This window comes from Corylus avellana, chromosome 2 (genome assembly GCF_965113065.1).
Source record: "Corylus avellana chromosome 2, dhCorAvel1.hap1.2, whole genome shotgun sequence".
In the NCBI taxonomy this organism is placed as follows: domain Eukaryota; kingdom Viridiplantae; phylum Streptophyta; class Magnoliopsida; order Fagales; family Betulaceae; genus Corylus; species Corylus avellana.
In genome coordinates this window covers 3,203,979-3,230,959 of record NC_142491.1, presented here as the reverse complement: position 1 = coordinate 3,230,959, position 26,981 = coordinate 3,203,979, and the positions used below count along the sequence as shown (strand labels likewise).

Here is a 26,981-nt window from a genome sequence, read left to right as displayed (position 1 = left end):
AGTTTTTAAAATTTTGAAAGTCTTTTCAAAATGCGTGGTAGTTCAGGAGTCTTTAAGTGAAGTTTTCCCAAAGAATTATCTAAAAAACATTATTAAGAGCCCATATATCTAACATTTTTCATAGTTAAAACATAATAGACATATGAACAAGCCCAAACACAGATGAAAAATATTTGCATTTTTAGTAAAGAAATGTTATATATTACACTTTTATTTTATTTTGCCATTTTTTTAACAAAAACTAATTCAAAGGTAAATGAACATCGACATAAACTAATTAACAAACCCATAAGTATAGCCACATCCGTCAAATGAGAGGTGGGTGAGATTGGATGTGGTCACGGGTAAATAGCATTAATAATTGAGATTGAGACCCAATCATTGAGTGTGAAGCTTATTTACTAGAGACAATCAAAATAATTAATAATAAATAAATAAAAAAACTCCACATCCAAGTAATACCCTTTTTGACAAAAAATTTGGTAACTAGAAGAAAAATAAATTGACCAGGAAACCAGACCGAACGCCAATCAAAATACGATGCACAAAGCTTAATAATTTAGTCTTTTTGAGTGTGAGGTTTATACTTGTTGTAGGAGCATTCTTATAGGCTAAAATGTGGAGTTAGACTTGGATTAAGTCTCCTTCTTCAACTTGATGTAAGAGTGCTAAGAGTTTGAGTTAAACCTGGATTCTACTTCAATTAGTCTTGAAATATAACTATTGTGTTAGATTCTTTAAAGAGTTCTAATTGAACCTAGATTGTGACTCCTACTCCAATGGTGATTTCCTTAGATTATAGGATAAATATCTCTAGAATCTTTCGTAAATAAATGCATGAACATTCCGGGAGGTGTTTGTTCTGGGGATGCTTGACTATCCCGAGAAGTGTTTGTCCCAAGGTTTGTGTGTAATGGATGACTCTTGGTCTCGGGATAAGCTCAATCCTGAGACTCAACCTGAATATGCTATACGTCTCTCTGGGAATATCTTTCCCGAGAATGATCCCTCAGGTATTCTACTATTCTTCATGTCCTACAGGGATATGCGAATCTCAAGAATTTTGCTATCCGGGCCATGAGCCTATCGTTGGCCTCGTAGCCCGGGATCTGATAGACTGGTTAAGTAGGATTATTCTTAATAGAAATTGTAAATAATTATTTAAAAAGCATTATTAAACATACTAACATTTTTCATATTTAAAACATAATAGACATAGGAGCAGGCCCAAACACCAACAAAACATATTTGTATGCTTATTTTTTAGTTATTTATTTTAATTAAAACTAATTCAAAGATCGGAAATGAGAGGAGGGTGAGATTGAGTGTGATAACCGGTAAGTAGCATTAATAATTGAGAAATATTAAGGATACTAAATCTTTTAGTAAAAAAATAAATATTAAAATAACGTGAAGCTTATTAATTAGAAATAATTAAAATAATTAATCAAGAAAAATTTTAGGAATATAAAATATAAACTCCACGTCATTTTAATACCCTTCTTGTAAAAAATTTGGTAACTACGAGAAAAAGAAATTGACCAGGTTTGACCAGGAAACCAGACCGAACCGAACACCAATAAAAACATCCTTAGTACTACATAAAGTGAAACAAGAAAATTGGTTCACACTCTCTGCGTGTTTGTGCTTCTTTCTGATCAGAGTATTTTTGTGATTTGACTCGCTCATTGCTTGTATTTCTGCTCACGGACTGAGGGAGTCTCTTGGGTTGTTGTAGTTTGTACACTATAATCATCATGCATTCCGCGGAGAAGCAGACTCAGACCCATAATCCTCTTAAGCGGAGTTGCAGTTACATGAACGACTCCAGCCCTGACATGGGTCTCAACCCTCCTGATGATCCTTCTCTTCAAAAGTCACCCTCTTCCCCCAATGCCAAGAACTACATACCCAGAAGGTTTCTACCTTTTATTTATTTATTTATTTATTTTTTAAGGATTTGTGTACTTGCCTGAAAAAGAAGAAAGATTGTTGTGTTTTTCTAGATTTTAATGATGTGAATTTATGAATTTATGTGGGTTTGTAGGTACCAATTGAAGGTGTTTGAAGTTGCAAAGAGGAGGAACACAATCGCAGTGTTGGATACAGGTGCTGGCAAAACGATGATTGCCGTTTTGCTTATCAAAGACATAGCTGAAGCTATTAAGTCAGGTGACCGTAAGAAGTTGGTTATTTTCTTGGCTCCCACGGTTCATCTTGTTAATCAGGCATGTTTTTTTAATTTACTTTCTTTTTATTGTTTTCTTTCCAGTACTTTTCATATTTTTCGTTTGGGTTAAAAGAAAAGAAAGAATTTTATTGCTAATGTCTCCTTGGGAACCCACGTGCAATCTGGCTGATCGATTCATTCACATATTGAAAAAAGTGGGTTTTGTGTCTGCAGCAATTTGAGTATATCAAAATAAGTACAAGTTTGCAAGTGGGAGAGTATTATGGAGCCAAGGGGGTTGATGAATGGAGTTTAAAGTGCTGGGAGAAGGAAATTAATGAGCATGATGTAAGTTTGCTTCTGAAGAGCTCAGTTTATAATAGTGATTATCTGTATACTGAAATATTACTTTTATGTTTTTTATTCGGGAAGTTCTAATGGTTACTTCTTAATGGCAGGTTATCGTTGAAATCTCAATTTGAGCTTCCACCATTTTAATTATTTTCTTAATTTTCTTTCTTTATGCTTTATATGCACTGGCGTTTAACATAAACAGTTAGTCAATGTTTCCCATATTGTTTGGTTAGTATTTACTAATGAGATGTTGAGGAATAATCCCACATTGCTTGTGGACAAGACCTGAGCATGTTTATAAGGAATTGACTACCCTCTCTTATACAACTAGTTTTATAAGATGAGTTAGGTTTACGAAATTCTTCATGGTATCAGAGCCTCCTGTAGGACGAATGAGCCCACACTACTTACCCTGTGACAAGGACCAGGAAAAATACTGGCCTGCACGTAAGGGAGGGTATTGAGGAATAATCCCACATTGCTTGTGGAGAAGACCTTGGGCATGTTTATAAGGAATAGACAACCCTCTCCTATAAAACCGGTTTTATGAGATGAGTTAGGCTTACGAAATTCTTAATGGGAAATCAATTAATTGAATTTTTTTGAAAACTTTGGCTTTTGTTTGCCACAATTAATTTTGCTTGTATAAGTTGTGAAATAAAAGATTATTCTTTCTTAAGCTGCTACAAATGTTAGTTATTTGTCTTAAAGTGTAAGATTTAAATTTCTATTTTCAATTTATTGTTGATAGTGTCATGTAATAATGCATATCCTCTGTTTTATCTTACAGGTACTAGTTATGACACCCCAGATTTTTTTGGATGCACTAAGAAAGGCATTCTTGAGCCTAGAAACAGTATGCTTGATGATTATTGATGAATGTCATCGTGCTACTGGTAATCATCCTTATACAAAAATAATGAAGGTGAATATCTTTTATTTTCCAATTTTGTTGTTGCACCCATCTTAACCTGAATTTTCATTCTTATTATGTGTGATTAAGAAATATCTCAATGATTGTTTTGTTCTGGTGAAGGAGTTCTATCACAAATCTAATGACAAGCCAAAGATTTTTGGAATGACAGCATCCCCTGTAGTTAGAAAAGGTAAGATATCGTAGTGATGTTGTGTACTTCTTTTTCATTGGTGAAGATGGGGGGTAGGTGCAGTACTTTTTTACAGTATTTGATTTGCTTAATAGTGTACATGTCATAGATGTGCTATATTTGTATATTGCAGTTGGTACTTTATATGTATAGTTTCACTTAATTTTTCACACTAGAGATTAAGGTGAAGTCTCCTTAGAAGCTGGAAAGCTAATTAGCTTAATCATTTCTAAGTTTCTCTGCACAGCTTTTAAGTTTTCTTTGTATAGCTCATTTGACAGCTGTTGAATGATTAGAGTATCTTAAGCTCTAGCCCATCTGTTGCAGTTTAGTAATTTTGCTTTCTCTTATTTTATGCTTTGTGTTTAAGAAATACTATGCAGAACTTTTGGGGGCTCATTGCCAAATATTCAATATCTGGTATCTGGTAATGAGATCTATTGTCAAATAAAAAGTTATTGGATATGCATAATTAATAGAAATTTGCGTATCAGGTGTCTCATCCACCATGGACTGTGAGGGTCAAATATCAGAACTTGAAAGTATCTTGGATTCCCAGGTACTTAACATTTTTAATAGTAATTATTCTTCACTCGTCATGGGTTGAACTTGAGTATAGATGCTTTCTGCTCTAGGTGTACACTGTTGAAGACAGGATGGAGATGGAAGTATATGTGCCCTCGGCAAAAGAAACGTGTAGATTTTATGACCAAGCACTGTTCCCTGGTTTGGGTTTAAAAGAAAAAATAGAAGCCTTGTGGTCCAAGGTATTTGTGCATCTATATGTATGCATGTTCACCCATAGAAACACATCCTATCCATTCTTATCTTTTTGCTTTTATGCAGTAAACTTGTCAGGATACTAATGAAGTACAATCTGCATTGACAGTTTGATGCTTCCTTGTCAGAGTCGCAAGGGTTGTTGCAAAGTTCTTACAAAGACACAGACGACAAATTTAAGATGCTGCGAAAGCGGTTGTCCAATGACCATGCAAAGATTTTGTATTGTCTTGATGAGCTTGGACTCTTGTGTGCTTATGAGGTATGATAGGACTCAAAACTTAGAATAATGAGAAAAAAGAATTGTGGTTTAAAGGGAAAAGAAATAATATACATGATCTTCTGTTTCACAATTGTCCTTAATTTCCTCCAATTTTATAAAATTGAAGCAACCCTAGTTGCAGACATCATAGCCATAATGATCGCTATACAACGTTACTATTGTCCGTGGTCATACCTTTTGGTTCTACCTACATCTAGATGGTTATTTTTCATGATCACACCTTTTACCTCTTAACTTTACCTTTTCTATATTATGTTATTTGTTTTGTAGGCTGTGAAAGTCTGTCTAGAGAATGTCCGGAACACCAAAGAAGAGTGTGAAGTTTACAGAGCAAGTTCCTTGCGGTGTAAATATTTTCTTGAGGAAGTCTTGTGTATAATTGGAGAATCTTTCTCAGACGGTATGACATTTGGGAGCTTTCTTTCTTTATGCTTTATCCATATTAAAAAAGTACCGTAAGTTTTCCATTTTTGTTGCATCGTTGTGCTGCAAACTGCTTTCGTTTGTTACAATCTACCGCAAGCTGCTTTTTTATTTTTATTTTATTTGTTGCGTACTCATGATTCTGATATATCATGTTCACATCATTTGCTACCATTACCTATCGTGTCCACATCATTTCCTCCGTGTTCCATAACCCACAAGATGTAACAATTATTGTTACTACTATCTGGTGTGAATCAACAATTTTCTGACTTAGGATTGTCTTTTCTATTTTGTTGGGGTAAAAGCTGGAAAATTATAAATTGTTGAACACCTTCTACCCTTGGAAAATACTTCTTTTTGGTGTAATTTAGTTGTTAGTGATATAGCGAGGCACTGTACACCATAATTGGCATTTGTGAACACTACAGGTTATATCCTTGCTTTTTTAAAAAAGATAATCTTCTTTCCATTAATTTTTGAATGGATTTAGTTTGGTATCTGCGAAAATCTTTCATATGTTGCATTATATCAATATTTTGGGATTTATTTCTTTGCCTAATGTACTTTTTATGGTTATATGCCTATATTTTCATATAAACATATTTTCTGTTTTAAATATTGTATTTATTACTGATATGATTTCTTTTGTCTTTTCAGGTGATAGAAATCTTCTGGATTCAGGGTCTGATTATTCAAAGGCAGTAGTTTTGGGTTGTGTATCTCCTAAATTACTTGAACTTCTTCAAATCTTCCAATCGTTTGGGTAACATAGCTACTATACCGGTCAATTGTTGTTTATATGATTAAATAGTGGATTTACCATCACGTTTTGTAATTGCAGAGGAGCAGAGCAAGTACTGTGCCTCATATTTGTTGAAAGAATTGTTACAGCTAAGGTTATTGAGAGATTCGTGAAGAAAGTTAGCTATTTATCTCATTTTACAGTTTCATATTTGACTGGGAGTAATACATCAACCGACTCGCTGGCACCAAAAATGCAAAAGGAGGCCTTGGAGTCATTTCGCTCTGGGAAGGTGTCTAATATTTTACACCATAGAATATGACTTGTTAGAAGATTTGTTATTCAAAAACCTGATTCTAAGTGAGCAAGCCCTTCCATGTAGGTCAATTTACTATTTGCCACTGATGTAGTTGAGGAGGGAATTCATGTGCCAAACTGCTCCTGTGTGATACGTTTTGACCTGCCCAAGACAGTCCGTAGTTACGTCCAATCTCGGGGACGAGCTCGACAGAATAATTCTCAATTTGTCGTGATGCTGGAGAGGTGAAGTTGCCTCTCCTTTACATAGTTTCTCGAAACTCAGATTTTTGTTGTTGTTATTGTATGTTTTGTAAAATATATTGGTGTTCTAACTATACGTATATCTAAAGGGGAAATGCGAAACAAAGGAATCAACTGTTTGACATACTCAGGAGTGAGCGTTCAATGACAGACACAGCCATGAATAGAGACCCTGATGTATCCATTCAGAAAGCATGTAGTATTGAGGACACAAATACATATTACGTGGATGGGACCGGGGCGTCTGTTACTGCAGATTCTAGTGTCAATCTTGTTCATCGATATTGTGCAAAACTCCCTGGTGACAAGTATGGATATGTTTTCCTTGTAAATTGTTGATGTACAAAATATAATTTCCTTTTATATTTGGTAATGATGTATTTATGATTCTTTTTATTTTCCTTAAGCACTGAGTCATTAAATCAATTTATTTTGTATTGAGTCGTAATTGGTTTCTGTATTACTTAGGTACTTTGCGCCAAAGCCAAATTTTCACTTTTCATGTATTGAAGGGTCTTATAAGTGTAAAATGACATTACCTCCTAACGCGGCTTTTCAAACCATAGATGGTCCCTTGAGTAGGAATTCTCATTTAGCAAAGCAGCTTGTGTGCTTGGAAGCATGTAAGAAGTTGCATCAAATGGGTGCTTTGGATGCTCATCTTCTCCCATCCATTGAAGAGCCTTCTGAGAAAGATCTCATTGTAAAAAGCAAAGAATCAGGTTCAGGTGCTGGTATGTATATGAATAAACTACTAACAAATTTATTTTTGATTGTTAGGTATGGCGTTCACAGAAAGGTTCTGTTATTTCTTTATTTTTAAGGGTTCACTGGGGTATGTTATATTATTGAAAGACATGCATTTGTATTTGAATCTGACTCAATCTAGAATGCATAGGAAAAACTAAAGCAAATCCTTGGTAAAATACTCTTGTGTACAAGACTATTGTTCGCTTCTCAAATAATTGTAATAAGAAGACCGTTCATAAAATTGTTTGCTCAATTTGCCCTTGTATGTAAAATATAAATGATTCAGCAATGTCCATGTAGTTTGCATGAAAGTATACTTTTGGTTTTGTAGCATCTAATTGGTTGCAAATATACATTTGGTTGATGTTTTGAATTCAAGTTAATGTTCTTGATGACTTAATGTTGTATATTTGAGTTGCTTTTGAATTCAACTGCTGAAAAGTAGAGTGGGTGTCTGTCCTTTTATGTTGCTGAACTTTGTTTTTCTATCACACCTGATATGTGCTTAGGCCTTTTTTTTTTTTTTTTTTTTTTTTTTTTTTTTCTTCTTTTGGTGTTCAAAGGAACAACAAAGAGGAAGGAGTTACATGGGACAACTTGCATTCGTGCACTATCTGGCACATGGGGTGAACAAATTGATGGAGCCAGTTTTCAGGCCTATAAATTTGACTTTCGCTGTAATATTCCTGGTGAGCTGTATTCTGGATTTGTTCTTTTGATTGAGACAGAGCTTGATGATGACGTGGGAAATATTGAGTTTGAACTTTACTTGGTCTCGAAGATGGTTAAGTCTTCTGTATCTTTTAGCGGGCAAGTGCATTTGGATTCGGAACAGGTGTGCGGTCGCTAGCTTGTTAATTTATTAGTTGTCTTCTTCCTCTTCTTTAGAGAAATACTTCTACTAATGCTGCCACATCCGTTTTTCTTTACCAGATGATCAAAGCAAAGTGCTTTCAAGAATTTTTTTTTAATGGTTTGTTTGGGAGACTCTTGGTTGGATCCAAATCTGGAGCACAGAGAGAATTTTTACTTCAGAAAGAAACAAAATCACTATGGAGCCCATCCAAAATGTATTTACTTCTACCTCTTGAAGAATTCAACACTTCAACTCCTGAACCTTGCAAAATAAACTGGACAGGAATCAACTCTTGTATTTCTGCGGTTGAAATTCTGAAAAAAAGGTCGGTGTTGAGTGCTGTGCCTGGTGAGACAGTAAAGTTATCACCTTGTAGAAACAGTTCATTTGAAACAGAATGCAACAGCGATAATGTTGTCCACTTTGCTAATTGTTTGGTCGACATAAACAACCTCAAAGATATGGTAGTTTTGGCAATTCACACTGGAAAAATCTATTCTGTTGTTATGGCTGTGAATAATACATCTGCAGAGAGTCCTTTCGATGGAATCACTGGCACTGCTCCATCGGAATATGCAACTTTTGCTGAGTACTTCAACAAAAAGTAGGTGGTTTCCTACCATGAATGATGTTTTGTGCTTTCCCCACGGAATTGCTGTATATAGTCTCTGTAGATAACACTTGTCCTGATCAGGTATGGAATTGCACTTATCTATCCGGGACAGCCTTTGTTGCGGTTAAAGCAAAGTCATAATCCACACAACCTTCTTGTGAACTTTGATGATGAAGGTCTGTTAATTTGCATACTTGAGTTTGTTACATATACTGTTCCTGTACATTTGTGCGCATGATCTGTATATTGCTCTTAAGGTCCTTTTGTTTATCATTTGGGAAGTTTATTTGGTAGTATTGCTTTGGTAATATTTCTCGTTTTTGAATATATATATATTTCGTCCTCCAACTTTGATAATCTGATTCAAACAAATTCGGCCTAAAAATGAAAGGAGCTTAGGTCTTGAGTTCACATTTAAAATTCTTTTGAGAGGAGCTTCATACATCTTTCGACTAAATACTAATGGAATCTTTACTTTGAAGATAAGTTATTCCCCTGATAAGGATGGTTACTTCAAGATGGTTCTTTGTCGAATTGAAGTCCTTTGAATTTGTCCGTTAGGAGGGGGTTTCGGTTTTACGGGTGTACGAAAGAAGTAGAGGTTTTGTTCGTTCAGTTTCACTAGGTAAGGTCAATGTATCGCGGTTGATGGACACCATGAGGGCTTGCTTCAAGTAGAGCATTCAAAGGAATTTGTGAAGTCCTGGAGGGTTGGGATTAAAAGCCTTCATTGCCCAATGTGGTTTAAGTCGTTTCTGTCCTTTCTTGGAAATAGTGGAATATGGAGCTAGCAGTATGAGAGGTTTTGTTATCATCCCTAAAGGTAGAAGAGGTAGCCGTTGGTTGTGATTCACTCTCAAGCTGCGTAGGTTCCTTGATGCTTTCTAGTCGCCCCATGGTGGGAGTAAAAGGGAATGGCGATGAGGGGTATCTTTAGATGGGATGACAATGTCTAGCTTGGCAAAGCACCCTTCGTCACTTAAATCATGCAAACCGGCTGAGTGGTTGGCAAGTGATCATATGTGGAGGCCTTGGCCAGGCCAAGGCACAGTCGAGGCAGCTCTGCCTGTCTTGACGTTACCAACGGTTGGGAAATGTACAGGGAAAGGAATGTTGTGGTTGCCTGATTTTCTGCTAGTCTTGTCCGTATTGCAGAGGGTGTGCATGGCAATATCAAGGATGACAATAGTGTGTGGCAGTGTAGACTCTCAGCTTTGTCATTGGTGGTTTGTCATGCAATGGCATAGGGGCAGGGATACGTAAAGAGCTACTCATAGAAAATTTCTCTTCGCTTGGACTCTCTCCCTGAAGAGAAGTTTGGGTGGATGAAAGATATGATTGAGACTCAAAAAAGGTAACATCCATCGAGACAAAATGGTTCTGAGAAGGGAACGATAACATTTTTATCCCTTATGAGTAGGGGAATAACCCACAAAAATACATTTGAGAGCACGTGGATCTAATTTACCTCGACTTGGACCATGAATGTTAACGAAACAAATACAACCAAACACCTTTGGAAGTAGATAAAGGTGGAGACAATATTTCAAGAGGTGTTTTGAAATCTAAGACGTGAGGACGTCCTATTGATGAGATATGCTGCAGTGAAGTAAGGCATAACCCCAAAAAAAATTTAGGGACATATATATCAATCATTAATGACCAAATTACCTCAAAAAGATGTTGATTTTTCCGCTCAGCAACTCCATTATGCTAGGGATTATCAGCAGAACTGGTTTGATGGATAACACCATGTTCACGGAAAAAGTATTGAGGCTACTGGACAGATATCCCCATTATTGGAATGGTCAATTTTGATAGAGGCATTAAATTGGGTTTGAATCATACAGTGCAATATCTTAAAAATAGTGGACAAGAAACTTCGGAGTCGTTAAGGAAGATTATCAAAGGTTTTAGTAAATTTTGGGGTTTGCCTTGTGATAAATTTGAAAAGGAGATTATGGCCCTATTCGCTTTTATTGAAGAGAAAGGGTTCTCCTACTAGATCTGCTCAATTGATTCCTAAGGGTACTAGAGAAATGAAAAGACTAGATTGTTTCATTAATTATGCCTCTAAAGGTTCTACATCCAAATTTGCTAGTAGAAGAGGGTGGGTGTTTTCCATTCCTTTATGAAGTTGAAAATTATTCTTGGAATGTGAGAGGGTTGCATGAAGTGAATAAATGTTTGCGTATTAGGAATTTCTTTAGGACATGGAAGGCTGACATAGTAACCTTATTGGAGACAAAGTTGGAATAGATGTCCAGAAGTATAGTGCGGAGTTTGTGGGGTGGGTGACATCTAGATTGGTGTCAGTTGGATTCTACGGGGGCATCTGGTGGTATTTTATTGATCTAGGATAGGAGTTATGCAAAAAGTTGAAGGCTGTGTGGGGAACTATTTGGTGGCATCTAAATTCAGAAATGTTAGCGACCAGTTTGAGTGGGCCTTCGCCAGTTTATACGGCACTAATTCAGATGTTGATCGCTGGTTGCTATGGGAAGAGATGGTGGGGTTGATTAGTTGGTGGGATTTACCTTGGATTGGGGCGATTTTAACGTGATTGGCTTCCCTAGTGAGAAATCGGGTGCGATCAGCTTCTCGCTCACTATGGAAAGAGTTCTTGGACTTTATCTTTGAGTAGGGTCTTATGGATATCCCGCTCCAAGGCTGGGATTTCACTTGGTCTAATAATCGGGGTTCTCCTTCATGGTCTAGAATCGACAAGTTTCTCTTTCGATTGGGAGGATCACTTCTCAAACGTGGTTCAGATTAGATTACCGAGAGTTCCCACAGGTCACTTTCCTATTTTTCTTGATTGTGACGATTTTAGAGGGGCAAAAGTTATTTAAAAGTTGGAAGCATGTGGCTGAAAACAGATGGTTTCGTTGAGAAGGTGAGGCACATGTGAGAATCCAACCCTCCACACAAAAAGGAGCTGTCTAGTTGGATGTCTGAAAATGGGGATAGAGAGTAGGTGACCTCCCATAGTCAACTCTCCATGCACTAGGCTCAAGATGTCGGGGGACTTGTCATTCAGAAGATATCAACTAGACACCATATGTGAAGACAGAAGAAGAATTACTTGCGGATAGAGAACAACTTGCAGACAAATGGAGTGTCTAGAAGTGTTTTTCATTCAGCCTTATGCAAGCTGAGCATGCAAGACATCTATGACTCAGCTTGAGGGGGAGTGTTGAAGATGGAAATATTCTCTCCCTGATTTATCTCATGATTTGATTTGATTATGTTTTTATTATGATTTTATGTTATTTGAAATGATTGTAGTATTTAATTATTTCTTTCCATGTTAGTTGTTAGGTCTTTTCTTTTTTGATAAGTAATGTTATATATATCAAAAAAAGTGCAATGCACCTCTAAGTACACAAATGGTATACATAGGAAAACCCTCAAAAACCCACAAAAAAAGACCATATACAAACCCTAAAATGGAGAAAAGATTAGCAGGGTGGAAAAGGCTATACGTACCTAAAAGGGTGGTCGCTTAACATTGATCAAGTGCACGCTGTCCAACCTCCCTACAAATTCCTTTTTCTTTTCCCTATCCCAGTAAGTGTTGTTAATCGGATAGAAAAATTGCATAGGGATTTCTTGTGCGATGGTTTGGATAACGAGTCTAAGATCCATCTTGTTAAATGGAACAAAGTATATAGTCTCCTTCATCATGGAGATTTGGGAATTAGGAATTTGCTCACTTTTAATCAGCCTCTTTTGGGAAGTGGTTATGGAGGTATGCTGTGGAGAGAGAGGCTTATTGGACAGATAGTGGATAACAAATATGGTAGTCTAGTGGGTGGTTGGTGCTCTAATGTTGTTACCGAGCCAAAGAGATGGATGCAAGGAGGGAGTGGCATGGGCCAGCCCCCCCCCACCCCATTCGATGGGATTTTTTTCTTCTTTTTTTTTTTAATAAAGGTGTTTTCAGTACTGTTGGTTGTATGGCCCTAACAAATGAAGTTTTGGCCCCTAGCAAATAAAGGTTTGGCCATGCAGGCTGCAACACTGTCAAATATGGCCATTGTTTTTCGTTTCTTCTTCTAGTTGAGTTTGACTTTTCTATTAAATGATAGTGTGAAAACAAAGGGAGACTTTCTCGTCTTACCTAGGAGGCTAGAAACGCAGAATGTGATTATTGTGTGACTTGTGTCAGCCTGTAGATTAAAATACACAAGTGACAACACAATAAATTGTGGTGAGCTGGTGATTGTGATGTTGAAAAAAAAAAAAAAAAACTCATAAAAATGGCGTGACAGTGTGAAAAGACCCACAAAAAATTACAAGACACTAGTAAAATCTATGAGGTTTTGTTAACCGCACAAAGTGAAAGAAAGATATAGATGAAGATGAAGGCCGACTGCACTTTCGACCACAAAAGGAAGGAAATTGGTTGACCAATGACAATAATTGGAAGCTGGATTTTGTATCCTCTCTTTTCAATGCTGTGTGTTCCATTAGGCTAGGTTGGGGAGATGAAGTGTTGGATTCCTTTGAAAATACAATCTTTTGAGGTAATTGTTTTTTACAAAGTCCTCCCAACGTTGACTCCTCTTTCCCATGGAAGAGCATCTAGAGGTCTAAGGCTCCTTTGATGGTGGCTTTCTTTACTTGAACAACATCTCTAGGAAAAATTCTCTCTATGGATAATCTCTACAAGTGTCACATCATAGTGTTTGCTTGGTGTTGCAAGTGTAAAAAGAGTGGGGAAACACCTGAGCACCTCCTTCACTGTTACACTGCAAGAGAATTGTGGAATCTGGTTTTTCAGATGTTTGGAGTAGAGTGGGTTATGCCCAGACGGGTCGCGGAGCTCTTGGCGTGCTGGAAAGCAATGTTTTTAATATTGTTTGGAATGTAATCCCTTCTCATTTGATGTGGTGCATTTGGAGAGAAAGAAATGCTCGGAGTTTTGAAGATTGCGAGAAGACAAGTTCGGAGCTACAACTTTATTTTCTTAAATCACTCTTTGAGTGGATCTTTGTTAACGCCCTTTTGAATATCTCTTAGTAAATTTTTGTGCTCTCTTTCTTCGTTCTTGATCTCCTTTGTATTGTGCCTTTTGCGCTTTTAATGAAATTTCTATATATATCGAACCCCGAATTATGCATTATCAACACCCTTCTGCCCTATCAAGGTTCTGTGCTTGGTGAATCAACTTAGTCGCACCGGGGGGGGGGGGGGAGTGGCACATCCCTTTAATTAACCCTCTGCGCTTTATTAATGATATGAAATTACTTATAAAAAAAATTAAGGAAGAGAAAAGAGAGTGGAGTTAGGCACTCGTACACACTTCTCTCAAGGTAAATTTAAGGGGGAGGTAGCAGGTAGCAGTCAACTTACATTTCCTCTATCTAAGTGTGATAGAAAACTGGCTTAGAAGAGCATGCCTGGTAAGAAAGGGGGAAAACACAAAATTTCCTACATTTCAAGTTATTATTCTAGATGAGGTATTAGTTTTTTTCCTAGTTGGGTATGTCAGACAAGTTGGTGTGGTAGAATAACTAAATGGATTTCTGATTCAAGTTCAATAAAATTGTTGAATCAGATTTAGCAATGTGTGGCACTGTGTGGGTATTGTTTCTAATATTTTCTTACGATTGAGCAGGAGCTAAAGGTAAGACATTGGAAGCTGGTGTGCTTATCAAAAAGCCACAAATGCATGTTCATATGCCACCTGAGCTTTTAATCAGAATTGATGTTTCCAGACAAGTTTTGAGATCATTTTACTTACTACCATCTGTGATGCACCGTCTGGAATCCCTGATGTTGGCCAGCCAGCTTAGAAAAGAGATTGATTGTTGCTCTAGCAACTTTCATATTTCAAGCACATTGGTCTGTCCTATTATCTGGTTATTTTCTTTATTGATCTATTTTCCGTTGAATCATACAGTTATGTTTAATCTAACCCAGTTGTTTTGTGATTAGATTCTAGAAGCTCTTACATCGCTAAGATGTTGCGAGAATTTTTCAATGGAGCGTTTGGAATTGCTTGGGGATTCAATTCTAAAGTATGCTGTGAGCTGTCACCTCTTTCTTAAATATCCTGAGAAACATGAAGGACAACTAACTGCTCGACGCTCATGGGCTGTTTGTAATGCAACACTCCATAAGTTGGGAATAGATCACAAGTTACAGGTATCTGACCATATATCTGCTATATATGGGTTAGATCTCTTTAACTGGTTTCTGTTTGGCATATCATTGTACAAATTAACTAAACTTCCTGACCTCTTTTCAATGAGAATATGTGCAGTATCAGTTATCATACACTTGCATCCGAAGAATGTTGAACTATACCTTTTCTTTTCCATGTGTGACAGTGAGAGCTTTAAATATCACCTTACAGAGAAAATCTACAGCACATGATTTTTCATATTAAAAAAGGTTGTGTTAGTAGGTTTGTTGCCTCTGGACGGGGAGGATCAATATATAGTGTTGCTGGATTTAACATTACCAATGCTGGGGTCTTTAGAAGTTATTGTACACCTCAAATTAGAGGCTTCACATAGTCATATAAATGGTCTCCTCAGACTTTTCCCTTCTTGTTCTTCTTTATATTTGGATGGTTTGGTGAATCCCATGCTTTGTTTTGTTCAATTTTGGAATTAATCACAATGACCACAGAAGCACATTTGTCCTAATTCTCCACTGTCTTGTTAACTGAGGGGCATGTTTACCTGCAAAGTTATCTTAATTTGTGTTCCCAGTATGGATTTTAATCTGCACCTCTTTGATCACCTATCGTCATTAATGCCAATTGCCTGCAATGACTAAGAAGAAAGTCAAACTGTTTTAAATCAAAACAGATCTCAATATAGTCCTGATCTTTCAGCCCCGGGCATGCGCAGAAAAGACTACTTAAATGGCACTTGGACTGATTTTGCTTCTACCACAAACTATTCAAATTATTCAATTGAGAAAAATATTTTCAATTAGGCTTGGGTTGGTTTGATCTTTAAGCTGTTTTTATGTTAGGCCTTGGTGCTAAATGCCATGACCCAAATCCATACCTAAAAGGACCTTAAGGTATTACAGTAAATAATTAATGTAAAAATTTCAAGATGTGGGGTATATCACTAGATATGGAACTTAAGCTTTTCTGATGCAACCAATGCTCAGATGTCGGTCCATCTGCACATACTTCTAGTTGTCATATTTGTCTCATAATGGTTCATGCATTGTGGATGTTTATTGTTTATATGCGTGGTTTCTTTTATTTCAAATTATTTGTTATTTTCAATGTAATTATTGAAAAAGTATTGATCTGTCATTTTTTTCTTAGTTAGTTTACACTAGTGGAATATGAAATTCATCTTAACAGGGGAACAGAAATGTACAAGTAGACTGTAGACCCAGCCGTCTACTTGAGGAATATGCAGCTTAACAGCATCAATAGTTAGGATTTATCTGCCATGAAGCGCAAATTTGGATATAGGATTCAGCTACAATAATATGGGTACAAGGAAACGGCAGTTTGGATGAAATAGTTTCAGTATCAAATATGTGGGTATGAGCATGTCAAATAATTGGCAGCATCGTGTATGTGTTTTTTTTTTTTTTTGATGGATAAATACAACTAAGAAACTTAAACAGTATTAAATGTTTGACCGTACCCTCCACCCCTTGTTTATGGGGGGAGGAGATGCAATTTGGTCCAAAGATCACTGGCATATTATTACATACATTTTATACTTTGGGCAAATGATATTAGTGGCGTGAACCTGTCAATTTATCTGCACTTCTGTTATATCTGTCTGAGTGTAGTTTGTCTATACCATGCTTTCCAATTCCTGGATGCATGCAATTTTGGACTGTGATTTGGGTGCAAGGGTTCTGTTGACTTTTAACTGGCTTAAGTACCACAACGATTTTACGTGTATGATATGATGCTTTGCACTTTCTGTAACAGGGATATATACGTGACAGTGCATTTGATCCTCGTCGTTGGGTTGCTCCAGGACAGCATTCTCTACGGCCTGTTCCTTGTAAATGCAGGGTTGATACTCTAGAAGTGCCTTTGGATGGAAAATTCCAAACTGAAGACCCAAAAGTTGTGGTTGGAAAGTGCTGTGATAGGGGTCATAGATGGATGGTTTCAAAAACTATAGCTGATTGTGTTGAAGCCCTTATTGGAGCATACTACATTGACGGTGGATTAGTTGCTGCACTTCATATGATGAAATGGCTTGAAATTGATGCTGAACTTGATCCCTCATTAGTTAATGAAGCAATTGCTGTTGTATCTCTACGATCCTATGTCCCAAAAGCTAATGAGATTGCAACCCTAGAGTCAAAGCTTCGGTATGAATTTTCTGCCAAGGGTCTTTTACAAGAGGCCATAACACATGCATCTGAGCAAGAAGTAGGAGTTGGCTACTGTTATCAGGTAACAACGGAAGTTTTCAGCAGACTTGATTTTATTTAATCTCTCTGTTCCAATCCCCGCTCTCTTGAAATCACCTCTTCAAATGACTGTAGAAGACAATCTTTGTAAATTTCAAAATTTAGCAACTCACAAATTCTTTATCGTGGCATGCTAAAATATCAGAAAGCTTTTGCTGATTGCATTTAATTTTACTCCAGAAAATGGAGTGTGTGTGTGTGTGCGTGCCCGTGTATATATATAGAGGTGTGCGCGTACATATATATACAATGACAAGATATTGAACATGCAGTGAGCAAGAGCTTTATGTGTCTCTCTTTTTAATTTCTTGAGTTTTTGACAGAGGCTGGAATTTCTTGGTGACTCGGTGTTGGATCTGCTTATTACACGGCACCTCTTTCAGAGCCACACAGATATTGATCAAGGCGAGTTGACTGACTTGCGCTCAGCTTCAGTTAGCAATGAAAATTTTGCTCAAGTGGCTGTAAGACACAACCTTCACCAGCATCTTCAGCACTGCTCAGGTTTACTGCTAAGTCAGATAACAGAATATGTGAAGTGTATTTCTGAGCCTCATACCGGCAGATCACTCCAAGGCCCAAAGGGTCCTAAGGTTAGTTCTTCTCATTCCTTTCTTTTAAAGGTGAATTTGGACATGCGCCTTTTGTGTCTGTTCTGTCTTTTTTCTTTTTCTTGTAAGTCAGTGATTTATATTATAAAACAAAGGGGGGAAAGTACACACCCTCTCAAACTAACACCCAATTCGTAATGTCCCCTAAACTAAAGATTGCATCAATGTCCCCTCCAAACTACAAAAAATTTGTAATGTACCCCTTTTGTCCCTAAAAATACCCCTAAATTTTCGAAAAAGAAACAAAAAATTATCTTTCTAAAAAGAAATTAAAATTTAAAACTAAAAAAGAAATTGTAGTTTAGCCACCCCCTCTTCCATCCTCTCTTTTTTTATTTTTTATGGAGGACATTGCAAATTGGGTGTTAGTTTAAGTGAGGTATGTGTAATTTTCCCAAAAGAAAATGTAGGCACATCTCAGAAATAGCATATGCAAGAAGCCAAAAAATGAAAAAAAAAAAAAAAAAAAAAAAGGAAAAAAAAAAATAAGCAGCCTCTGTAGGTAGAATAACTAAAACCAAAAAACAAGAAACCATGTGTTACAACAAAAGTATCAAAAGTCAAATAGAGTCTGGAAACCTCCATGATCTTTGCAGCCGCTTATTCTGATTATTTTTCTGTACCTCTTTTAGATCACACAGCTTGCTCCTAGCAAAGTTGACTGAATCTAACAAAGTTGATCATTTCATATATAATAACTAGGCAGCTTTCTGCTCAGCCATGAAGTTTCTGTTATTGTTTCTAAAGAATATGCAGTTGTAGAAGTCACTTGGTTGTTAAATTGTCCACTGGTTTACTTTTTTTGTGGTTTAGTTTTCTCTATGATCATCCTTTCTTATTTTTTTTGTTACAGGCTCTTGGAGATATTGTGGAAAGTATTGCAGGGGCAATACTAATTGACACGAAGCTTAATCTTGATGAAGTGTGGAGAATATATGAGCCACTATTGTCTCCAATTGTGACCCCTGATAAACTCGAACTACCTGGACCGCGTAAACTGAATGAATTATGTGATTCTCTTGGGTATTTTATAAAAGAAAAATGCATACAGAAGGGAGATATGGTGCATGTTGAGCTTAAGTTACAGCTGAAAGACGACCTTTTGGTTGGAGAGGGGTATGAGCGGAGCAGGAAAGCTGCAAAAGGAGAAGCAGCATGTCATTTGTTGAAGGAACTTGAGGTTTGTTGGTGCTTCTCAAAATGGCTGCATGTTGTCTCATTAGCTACCATAATATTGGTTTTACTAGTTTTTCCAAGAACTGATGCATCATAGTTTTATTTTTTTTGCTTTTCTTTTATGCTGAGGTAGACCATCTTAATCAAAGATTATTGGGCGGTTCAATTTTTTCCTATAATAATTTAAAAGTGACCTTTTTTTCTTTGTGTGTTGCAACAACAATCTCAAAGCTATATAAATGAATACCAAAAATAATACTAATAAGATTGAGAAAAAAAAAAAAAATCAAAGACGTGTGAAACCTATGGAACGATTTTTAACTTTCAGATTCTTCTTTTCTCCAAATTTAGCTCTGATTTTTGGTTTTTAGATGTTTGTCTTGGGTGTTTAATCCCCATCCCCCCTCCCTCCCCCCAGTCCACCGGGCCACTTTTCCACCTTTATTTTTTATTGTGAAGTTAGCCTAGTGCTTCAGTATTAATAAAATAGATAAGTGTGTCAACTGGTTTGATACGCTGCGTATCTCAGAATCTCTCAATCTCTCGAACATTTTCATTGACCCAACATTTCTAATGTAATACTTGTATACGCAACAGAATAGAGGAATTTCATGCTCCCGAAAGAAGAGAAAGCTGGAGTCTGACCATGCGCGTGATTCACCTGCTTTAGACTTAGAAATTGGTGTCTGCAATCAAACGACTAATGAAATTTTTTTGGAGCCAATTATCAATAGAAAGCAAGAGACAAATGAAGTTCAATTGCCTGCAGAGCCAAGTGGAGTTTCTTCCCCAGCCAGTGAATGCTCCAAGAAAGCCGGCAGTCCTGACAATGGCACCCCAGGTTTGCACCCTCCATGTGATATTTTTCTCATTTTGATAGTAAGAGTGATTGATCCAAACCTGCCAGCGTATTATGTCGGATTAATTAGCGCGCATATGTGTGGCACTTAAGCTTTTGCATTGCAATGTTTTCTTGGTTAATACATGATTTTAGTCCCTAGATTATCAATTCTTTCAATTTAGTTTTTGAAATTTTGGAACCGCTTAAATTTCTGCAAACAATTGTGGATATGACAAATATTTTGTATACCTATATTTTTACAATATTTGCTTGGCAACAAAATCATTATATATATATACACTTGAATTTAATATTCATAAAATTAAAAAAATAAATATAAATCATTTTGTTGCCGAATGTACATGTTACATATCTCCATATGTTTTGATTTTGTGAGACTAGTATATGACAAACCGCGCTATTTTAGCATGATAAGAGTTTTTGTACCAAAAATGTTACCGCATCAACATCCATCAGTCAAATCATGACGACGAGTCAGGATAAGGGTAACAAACAAGCATTCAAAAGTTCAATGACTAAATTTAAATGATCAATAGTTTAAAGACAAATTTGGCATATGACACATGGTTTAGGAATCATAATCGTATTTTGAATTATTCTCTTCTAATTCCCCTTTCCCACACCTAGTCTTTGCTGCCCTTTTATTTAAACTGTGACACTTGTTCTTATACCCCCCAGCCCAAGGAGAGCTACGTATTTCGTGATCGAGCTTGACGTGAGATGTGATTTCAACATAATAAACTTTTAACACTAGAAATTTCCATCCTTTGTTATGATCTTTTAAATCCTTGAAAATAAGAGCTGGCTGTTTCCTGCCTTATTCCAGCATACAATGCGAAAATAATATAAAAAATAATATTTATTAATTTTGTTATGGGTTCTTGTTTGCAGTTATTCCTCCAATCAACATGAAGAAAGGAGGACCTCGGACCTGTCTTTATGTATTATGTAAGAAAGTGCAGTGGCCAATGCCTACATTCAAATCAACAGAAAAGAAATCAAGGTTAGCCTAGCCAACCAGTTTGTATATTCTCTAGTTCATTTCCTGTGTTCGAACTTGACGTTTATATAATTTCCGTTTTACATTTGCATATAATCCAAGCCTGGCTGCAAGAAAATTTATTTTCTTCATAATATTCTTTTAAGTTTTTGGCTTGTTAAATCATCAGTTGTCGCAAAAGCTTAAGCTTATATGAAAAGAGAAATTCAATCACTTAATCATTACTTTAACACCCCCTCCCCCCCCCTCACGTGTGGGCTCAAACTCCTTTTTAATAAGTAAAATCCAACACGTGAAATATTTAATTCAAGTAGGGGTTGATTTGATGGAGTCAAGGTTCAATCTCAGGACCTTTGACTCTGATACCATGTTAAATCATTAGTTGTCCCAAAAGCTTAAGTTTATAGGAAGAGATAAATTTAATCACTAAATCATTACTTTAACATGGCCTAACTATTATCTTCTCTCACAGTACACCGATCGAATTTGGCAAAGGGTCCGAAATAAGAACGGGGTTTAACAGTTATGTATCAAGGATTATCTTGCACATTCCGAAATATGGCAGCCTGGAATGCACAGGAGATGCTAGAGCTGATAAGAAGAGCTCACTTGACTCTGCGGCGCTTGCCATGCTTTATGAGCTCGAACAACAGGGAAAACTCGTCATTAGCGGCTCCTAATTTGTATATTGGTTTCAAATTTTGGTTCTATAACTGGAACAAACAGGATGGTGGCATGTTTTTATGGTCTACCATCCTGTTTACGTCCTTAATTTTAGAGCAATTAGTCAATTAAATGTAAATCCATTTATCAATTATACTGCTATATTGCTCAATGTTGAAAGGTTAATTTTGATATGATGGATCACATCCTCTAGAGTTCTTATGTAATTCTTCCTTGTAGAATTTCTTAAATTTATATTCAAAATAAATGATTTTCTTACCTCAATATTTATCACATGTGATATGAATAAATTAAGGATATTCTAGAATATGAACTTTAATATATATATTTTTTTCTATTCAAATCAGGGAAAGGAAAATGGGAAATTACATGAACAATAAAAGTAAAGAGTGGGCAACTCAAATAGAAGACCCAAAACAACCAGCAAATAGTGTAAAAATACCTAAAATTGTTGAGAATGAGTCAAATAAATGACTCGGCCCATTGAGAGAACTGATACCGTCACGTACGACGCTTAACAAAGGCAACCTAAACAACACCTGTAACAAGCAAAGAGACGCTTCAAAGAGGGTGAAAAAGAGCATCCGATGATGAGGAATACCACATATGCAAAGGCAGCACACGGGAGAGGAAGAAACACTAGCAGAGAAGCTAAAGCCCGTAGGAAACAACACCACAAAATAGAAATATAAAGAAAATAACATAAATATAACACCAAACCTAGAAATTAGTAGCATTAGCGGAGGATATGGCTGTGGTGCATAAGCATGTGAGATCCATGAGCAGGTGCGTGATTGCCAGGCGGAGGCATGAGAGGTGGCGACAGGGAGGAGGGAGGTCCGTGAAGACAATGGTGAGGTGTGTTGGTGGGCGGAGCTGGCGAAAGGGGCTAGAAAAAATTCTAGACCAAAAGAACCCAAATGTGGAAGCTTCACGAGGGAGGGGAAGAGGAGGAGGAGAGCAGTACGAGACTAAGAGTGCGTTTGAGATTGCGATTTTATAGACAAAAGTGCAATTTTAAACTAAATCACAGAAAATTAATTGTTTAGGATTGCGTTTTTTAAAAATTACGACTTGAAAAACGCAGAAAATTTGCCTTTTCAAATCGTATGTAAGGAGGTACTTTTTTGAAAACGCACAATTTTAAAGACTAAACTGTAATTTTACAGGTTAAACAGTGATTTTGCCAAATACTTAACTGTGTTTTTAAAAATAACGATTTCAAATTGCACATTTTAAAATCATTATTTTTCGATCGCACTTTTTTGAAATTACAAACACAATTGAATCCTAAGCTTACTGGAGAAACACCCATTCAGAGAAAAGGAGCGTCTCATTGAAAACGAGTACTCATGAACTTTAATATATGACATGTCATAAATGTTGAGATAGCAACGTATAAACTATATATTTGAAAAATAACGATTAAGAGATTATTCCTTTTTTTACAAAAAAAAAAAAAAAAAAAATCCTTAAGAATTCTAGAGGATCATAATTTTCAATATTAAAACTCCAAAAAGGTGAAAAATATATATCGTATTAGATTAATAAAACTCATGAACTCAACTTTAACCATTACAAACCTAAGTAATCTAGACCATGTATTCAAATCATTTTAAATAAATTAAAATTAAAAAAAAATACCACCTCATACTGTTCAACTCACAACTTAGTTGTTCTTAAGGGGTAGTTCAATCGGTTGTAACTACACCTTAAGAAACATGAGTCATTAGTTCGAATTCCTTATTCTCCTTCTCTTGTGTAGACATGTTAAAAAAAAAAAAGAAAAAAAAAAGGAAAACCTCACAACTCAGTTAGCTCACCTAGTGGGTTTTGACAATGAAAAGATATATGACATGCTATAAGAAAGTTATTCATTCCTTCAACTTGCGTAAGCATTAAGCAACACCTCAAAACATTCACAATGGGTCAGCAATTTTTCAATGCAAGATGATTAAGGGTTCGTTTAGGATTGCAGTTTCAATAAGTATAATTTTTAAAAATTGCGTTTATGAAATCGGTACTTTTTAAAATCGTAAAGACGTTTGGTAAAATATGTTAAAAAAAAAAAATTTATCAAATATTTACTATACGAAATCGTGATTTTTGTTTAAATTTTCACATTTTCAAATAAGCACCCCTAGCCTATATATATATTCTATTTTATATTAAGTTTTTTTAAAATCACAATGCCAAACGCCTTACATTTTACAATATCTTTTAAAAACGTAGATTATTCTTGTGAAATCGCAATCTCAAACGCACCTTAACCAAAACTTACTTTTGCAAGTTTAGTTAATCACTTTTCAAAACATGCATCGAACTATTTATCTCTCTCACTTTCTTATTTTATTAGAAGAAACAAAAAAAATGTAAAATTAGTCCTTATGGTTTACCTAATTTACAATTAACTTTATGTAGTATTAAAATGAAATTAGGAATCCCTAAGGAGGTATTCCATCTACTAATTTAATAGGTTTCGTTATTGTGACACTGACTTAAATACGACAAGTATTACAATTTTATTGGTTCTGACATTTCATACTATCATAATATGTTAAGTAAGTTAACAAAATTTGACTGTGGGGACTACATTATTTTTTGGTATACTTCAGGGACTTTTGAGTTCATTTTGATACCACAATGAGTTAATTGCAAATCAAGTAAACTACAAAGACCGATTTTGCATTTTTCCTTTATTAAAATATATTTTTTTAAAAAAAATTTTATTCATATGAAAATCATTTGCATGAACCCATTTCAGCAAACTTGCTAGAAATACCAAAAGCCATCAGGCTACAACAGGCAAAAGCTACTTGAAGTAAAGCTACAAAGGTAGTAATTGTATAACAACTAACAACAACAAAACAACCTAAAAAAACAACAACAACAACAACAAAACAATTCACAAAATTAACATAAAGCCAAAGAGTGAACAACTATGTGGAAAGCAGCAACAATTATGCAGAAAAACTCACTGAAAAAGAGACATGAACCCATTTCGTTCTTGCCCATTTGGAAAATCAAGCAAATCACCTTTCTCTTCTCTTGTCCGATTCAAAGGAAAAAGAGAAAAGCAAAGCGTGTAATACCCCGACATTTAATCTAGATTAAGTATGCTCTAATTGGTATAATTGAGTATGTCGATTATTACAAGTGTTAAGAGGTAGAGTGGGATCCGGAACGTTTGAAGTTCGAACGTTCAGAAACTTCTAGGAACTCTTTTTTAAACTTATATTTATTACAAACTTGATTAAAAAAAAATAAAAAATAAAAAAATAATTATTACAAACTTGAATGTCAAATACAAATATATTATCTTTAGGATTTAAGGCATAATCCCCAACAGAATATACCATTGTTGGCAGGACAGAGCCAAACATTTTAATGGGAAGGGGCTAGGAATAAAAAAATAAAAAATAAAAAAATAAAAAAAGAATTAAAATAGGGGTAGATTTCATACATTCATCTAAATTTTGTTCCTTTTTTTAAAAAAAAAAAAACAAAAAGTGAAGTAATGCATTTGGCTTTTCCATTATCTATAAATAAATTTACATTGTTTACATTAGAGTCATATATATATATGGGCATATTAGCAATGAATAGACTCACATGAAGAACACGAGAATATAAATAAATTTCATATGTGAAATTATCCAATTAGTTGTTTAGACTTAGGGCTTGTTTGAGATTGCGTTCACAGGCGGACCCAAGAAATTTGTCCATGAGGGGCATGGTTTTTTTTTTGTTAAATGAATACAAAAAATAAAGATTAACAAAAATATAACAAGCTGAATAAGTGAATAATTCAACAAAAATTTTAATTATGTTCTAAAACATGTAAATATAACCAGGGGCGGATCTAGGGGGGTCGAGGTGGGGCATCCGCCCACCCTCAACTCCCAAAAATCCCCCCTGAGTATGGTAAAAAAAAATTTATGTCTTGATTATGCCCCTCTTAGCCATGATTATGCCCCCTTCCTCAAGCTCCGGCTATATTATACTCCGTGGAAATTTGAAAATTTTTTAAAAGTTGAATGTTGCAGTCTTGCAGAAAAATGAAATGTTGAAAGCTTGAAGATGATGAACAATTCAATTTTCAAACGCATTGTTTTTCATTTCGATAATTTCGTATAGGTACGGCCTGCTTTGGACTTTGGAGTGGAAAAAATAATATTATAAATTAATAAAATTATAATATATTGTCATTGACACAACACAAAAGACAAAAAGAAAAATTATAATATGCCTCCAGGGATGGGATGCGTGCAAGACAAGTCCTAGGCCATTAAATTTAAAAATTAATATGCCTCAATTTCAAATTATAATATGCGTCCAAAGCCATTCAAAATTATAATATGCCTCCGAATCCAGATTTCCTTTAATTGGGGAAAAATTAGAAAATTTTTAATTGGAAAAAAATTGAAAATTCTCCAATTATTTATCGTGACCCTTCATTTTAAATCTAATGGTCTATAAAATCATTTAAACCTCGGTAAAACAAAAGTCACCATTTAATGTCTAGGTTATACAAAAGCAGCCGACATTTTGTAGACCATTAAATTTAAAAGCAAGGACCACAATTAACAATTGGAGAATCTTCAATTTCTGCTCAATTGGAAGGATCTCAATTCCCAGTCTGCCAGACAAGAAAAAAAAAATTGAAGGCTACACTACAACATGCTTGTGCTTTGAAACTTTCTAATCCGTGTGAATGGTGCACAGTACAATTTTCTAATCCAATTTCAAATTATCCAAATTTCTCTTCGTCCTTCTTCCTGCGAGCCCAGCCCCAGGCACCCTTTAAATGTTCATTATGTTCTTATATAAATTAATCGCTTCTTGTAGAGATATTTAGATTTAAATTATTCTTTTAAATTAATTGTTTTAATATTTATATTGCTATTCAGGATTTACCGAATCATCAATTCAGCCTATTCTTGATAATAACTTCAACGAAAAATTGAGGTAGGTAAATATGTAATTAAATTTTTAGATTTAGATTTAAATTATTCTTTTCAATTGATTGTTTTAATATTTATATTGCTATTAATTCAGCCTATTCTTGATAATAACTTCAACAAAAATTGATGGATGTAATTATGTAAATATGTAATTAAATTTTTAGATTTAGATTTAAATTGTTCTCAATTGATTGCTTTAATATTTATATTGCTATTAATTCAGCTTATTCTTGATAACAACTTCAACGAAAAATTGATGGATGTAATTAAATTTTTAGATTTATATTTAAATTGTTCTTTTCAATTGATTGTTTTAATATTTATATTGCTATTAATTCAGCCTATTCTTGACAATTGTTTTTAAATTTAATTATTTATGAATATATATTTGTAGTTATCTGAGATTATGGAGAAAAACAACGATTCTATTGAGCTCCAATCAAATTCTAAACGACCTCGTGTTGAAGTAGATTTAGTAAATCTGCCCTCAGATCCTTGCTTTAGAAAAAAAATGTGTGATTATCATTCTAGTGCTAGAGACCAAATTCGAAGAGCATATCTACAAAAAAAAGCTTGTCAACCATTTGTCCATGATTTTCCAAGAAAAAAGTTTGGACAAACA

At 35.3% G+C, this 26,981-nt stretch overlaps 1 protein-coding gene across 1 annotated transcript; it reads left to right on the top strand.

The window, feature by feature from the left end:
• Positions 1-1,621: 1,621 nt before the first annotated feature.
• DCL3 (dicer-like 3) lies at positions 1,622-21,659 on the top strand. Its single transcript, XM_059602560.2, has 25 exons — positions 1,622-1,918; positions 2,048-2,228; positions 2,405-2,518; positions 3,315-3,449; positions 3,561-3,630; positions 4,125-4,189; positions 4,266-4,397; positions 4,520-4,672; positions 4,964-5,093; positions 5,777-5,882; positions 5,961-6,153; positions 6,244-6,404; positions 6,512-6,730; positions 6,891-7,156; positions 7,736-8,007; positions 8,106-8,632; positions 8,723-8,817; positions 14,265-14,491; positions 14,585-14,794; positions 16,569-17,045; positions 17,386-17,655; positions 18,527-18,853; positions 19,447-19,690; positions 20,603-20,714; positions 21,184-21,659. The coding sequence occupies exons 1-25, from the start codon at positions 1,758-1,760 to the stop codon at positions 21,389-21,391; spliced, it is 5,055 nt and encodes a 1,684-aa protein (XP_059458543.2). The 5' UTR covers positions 1,622-1,757; the 3' UTR covers positions 21,392-21,659.
• Positions 21,660-26,981: the final 5,322 nt, after the last annotated feature.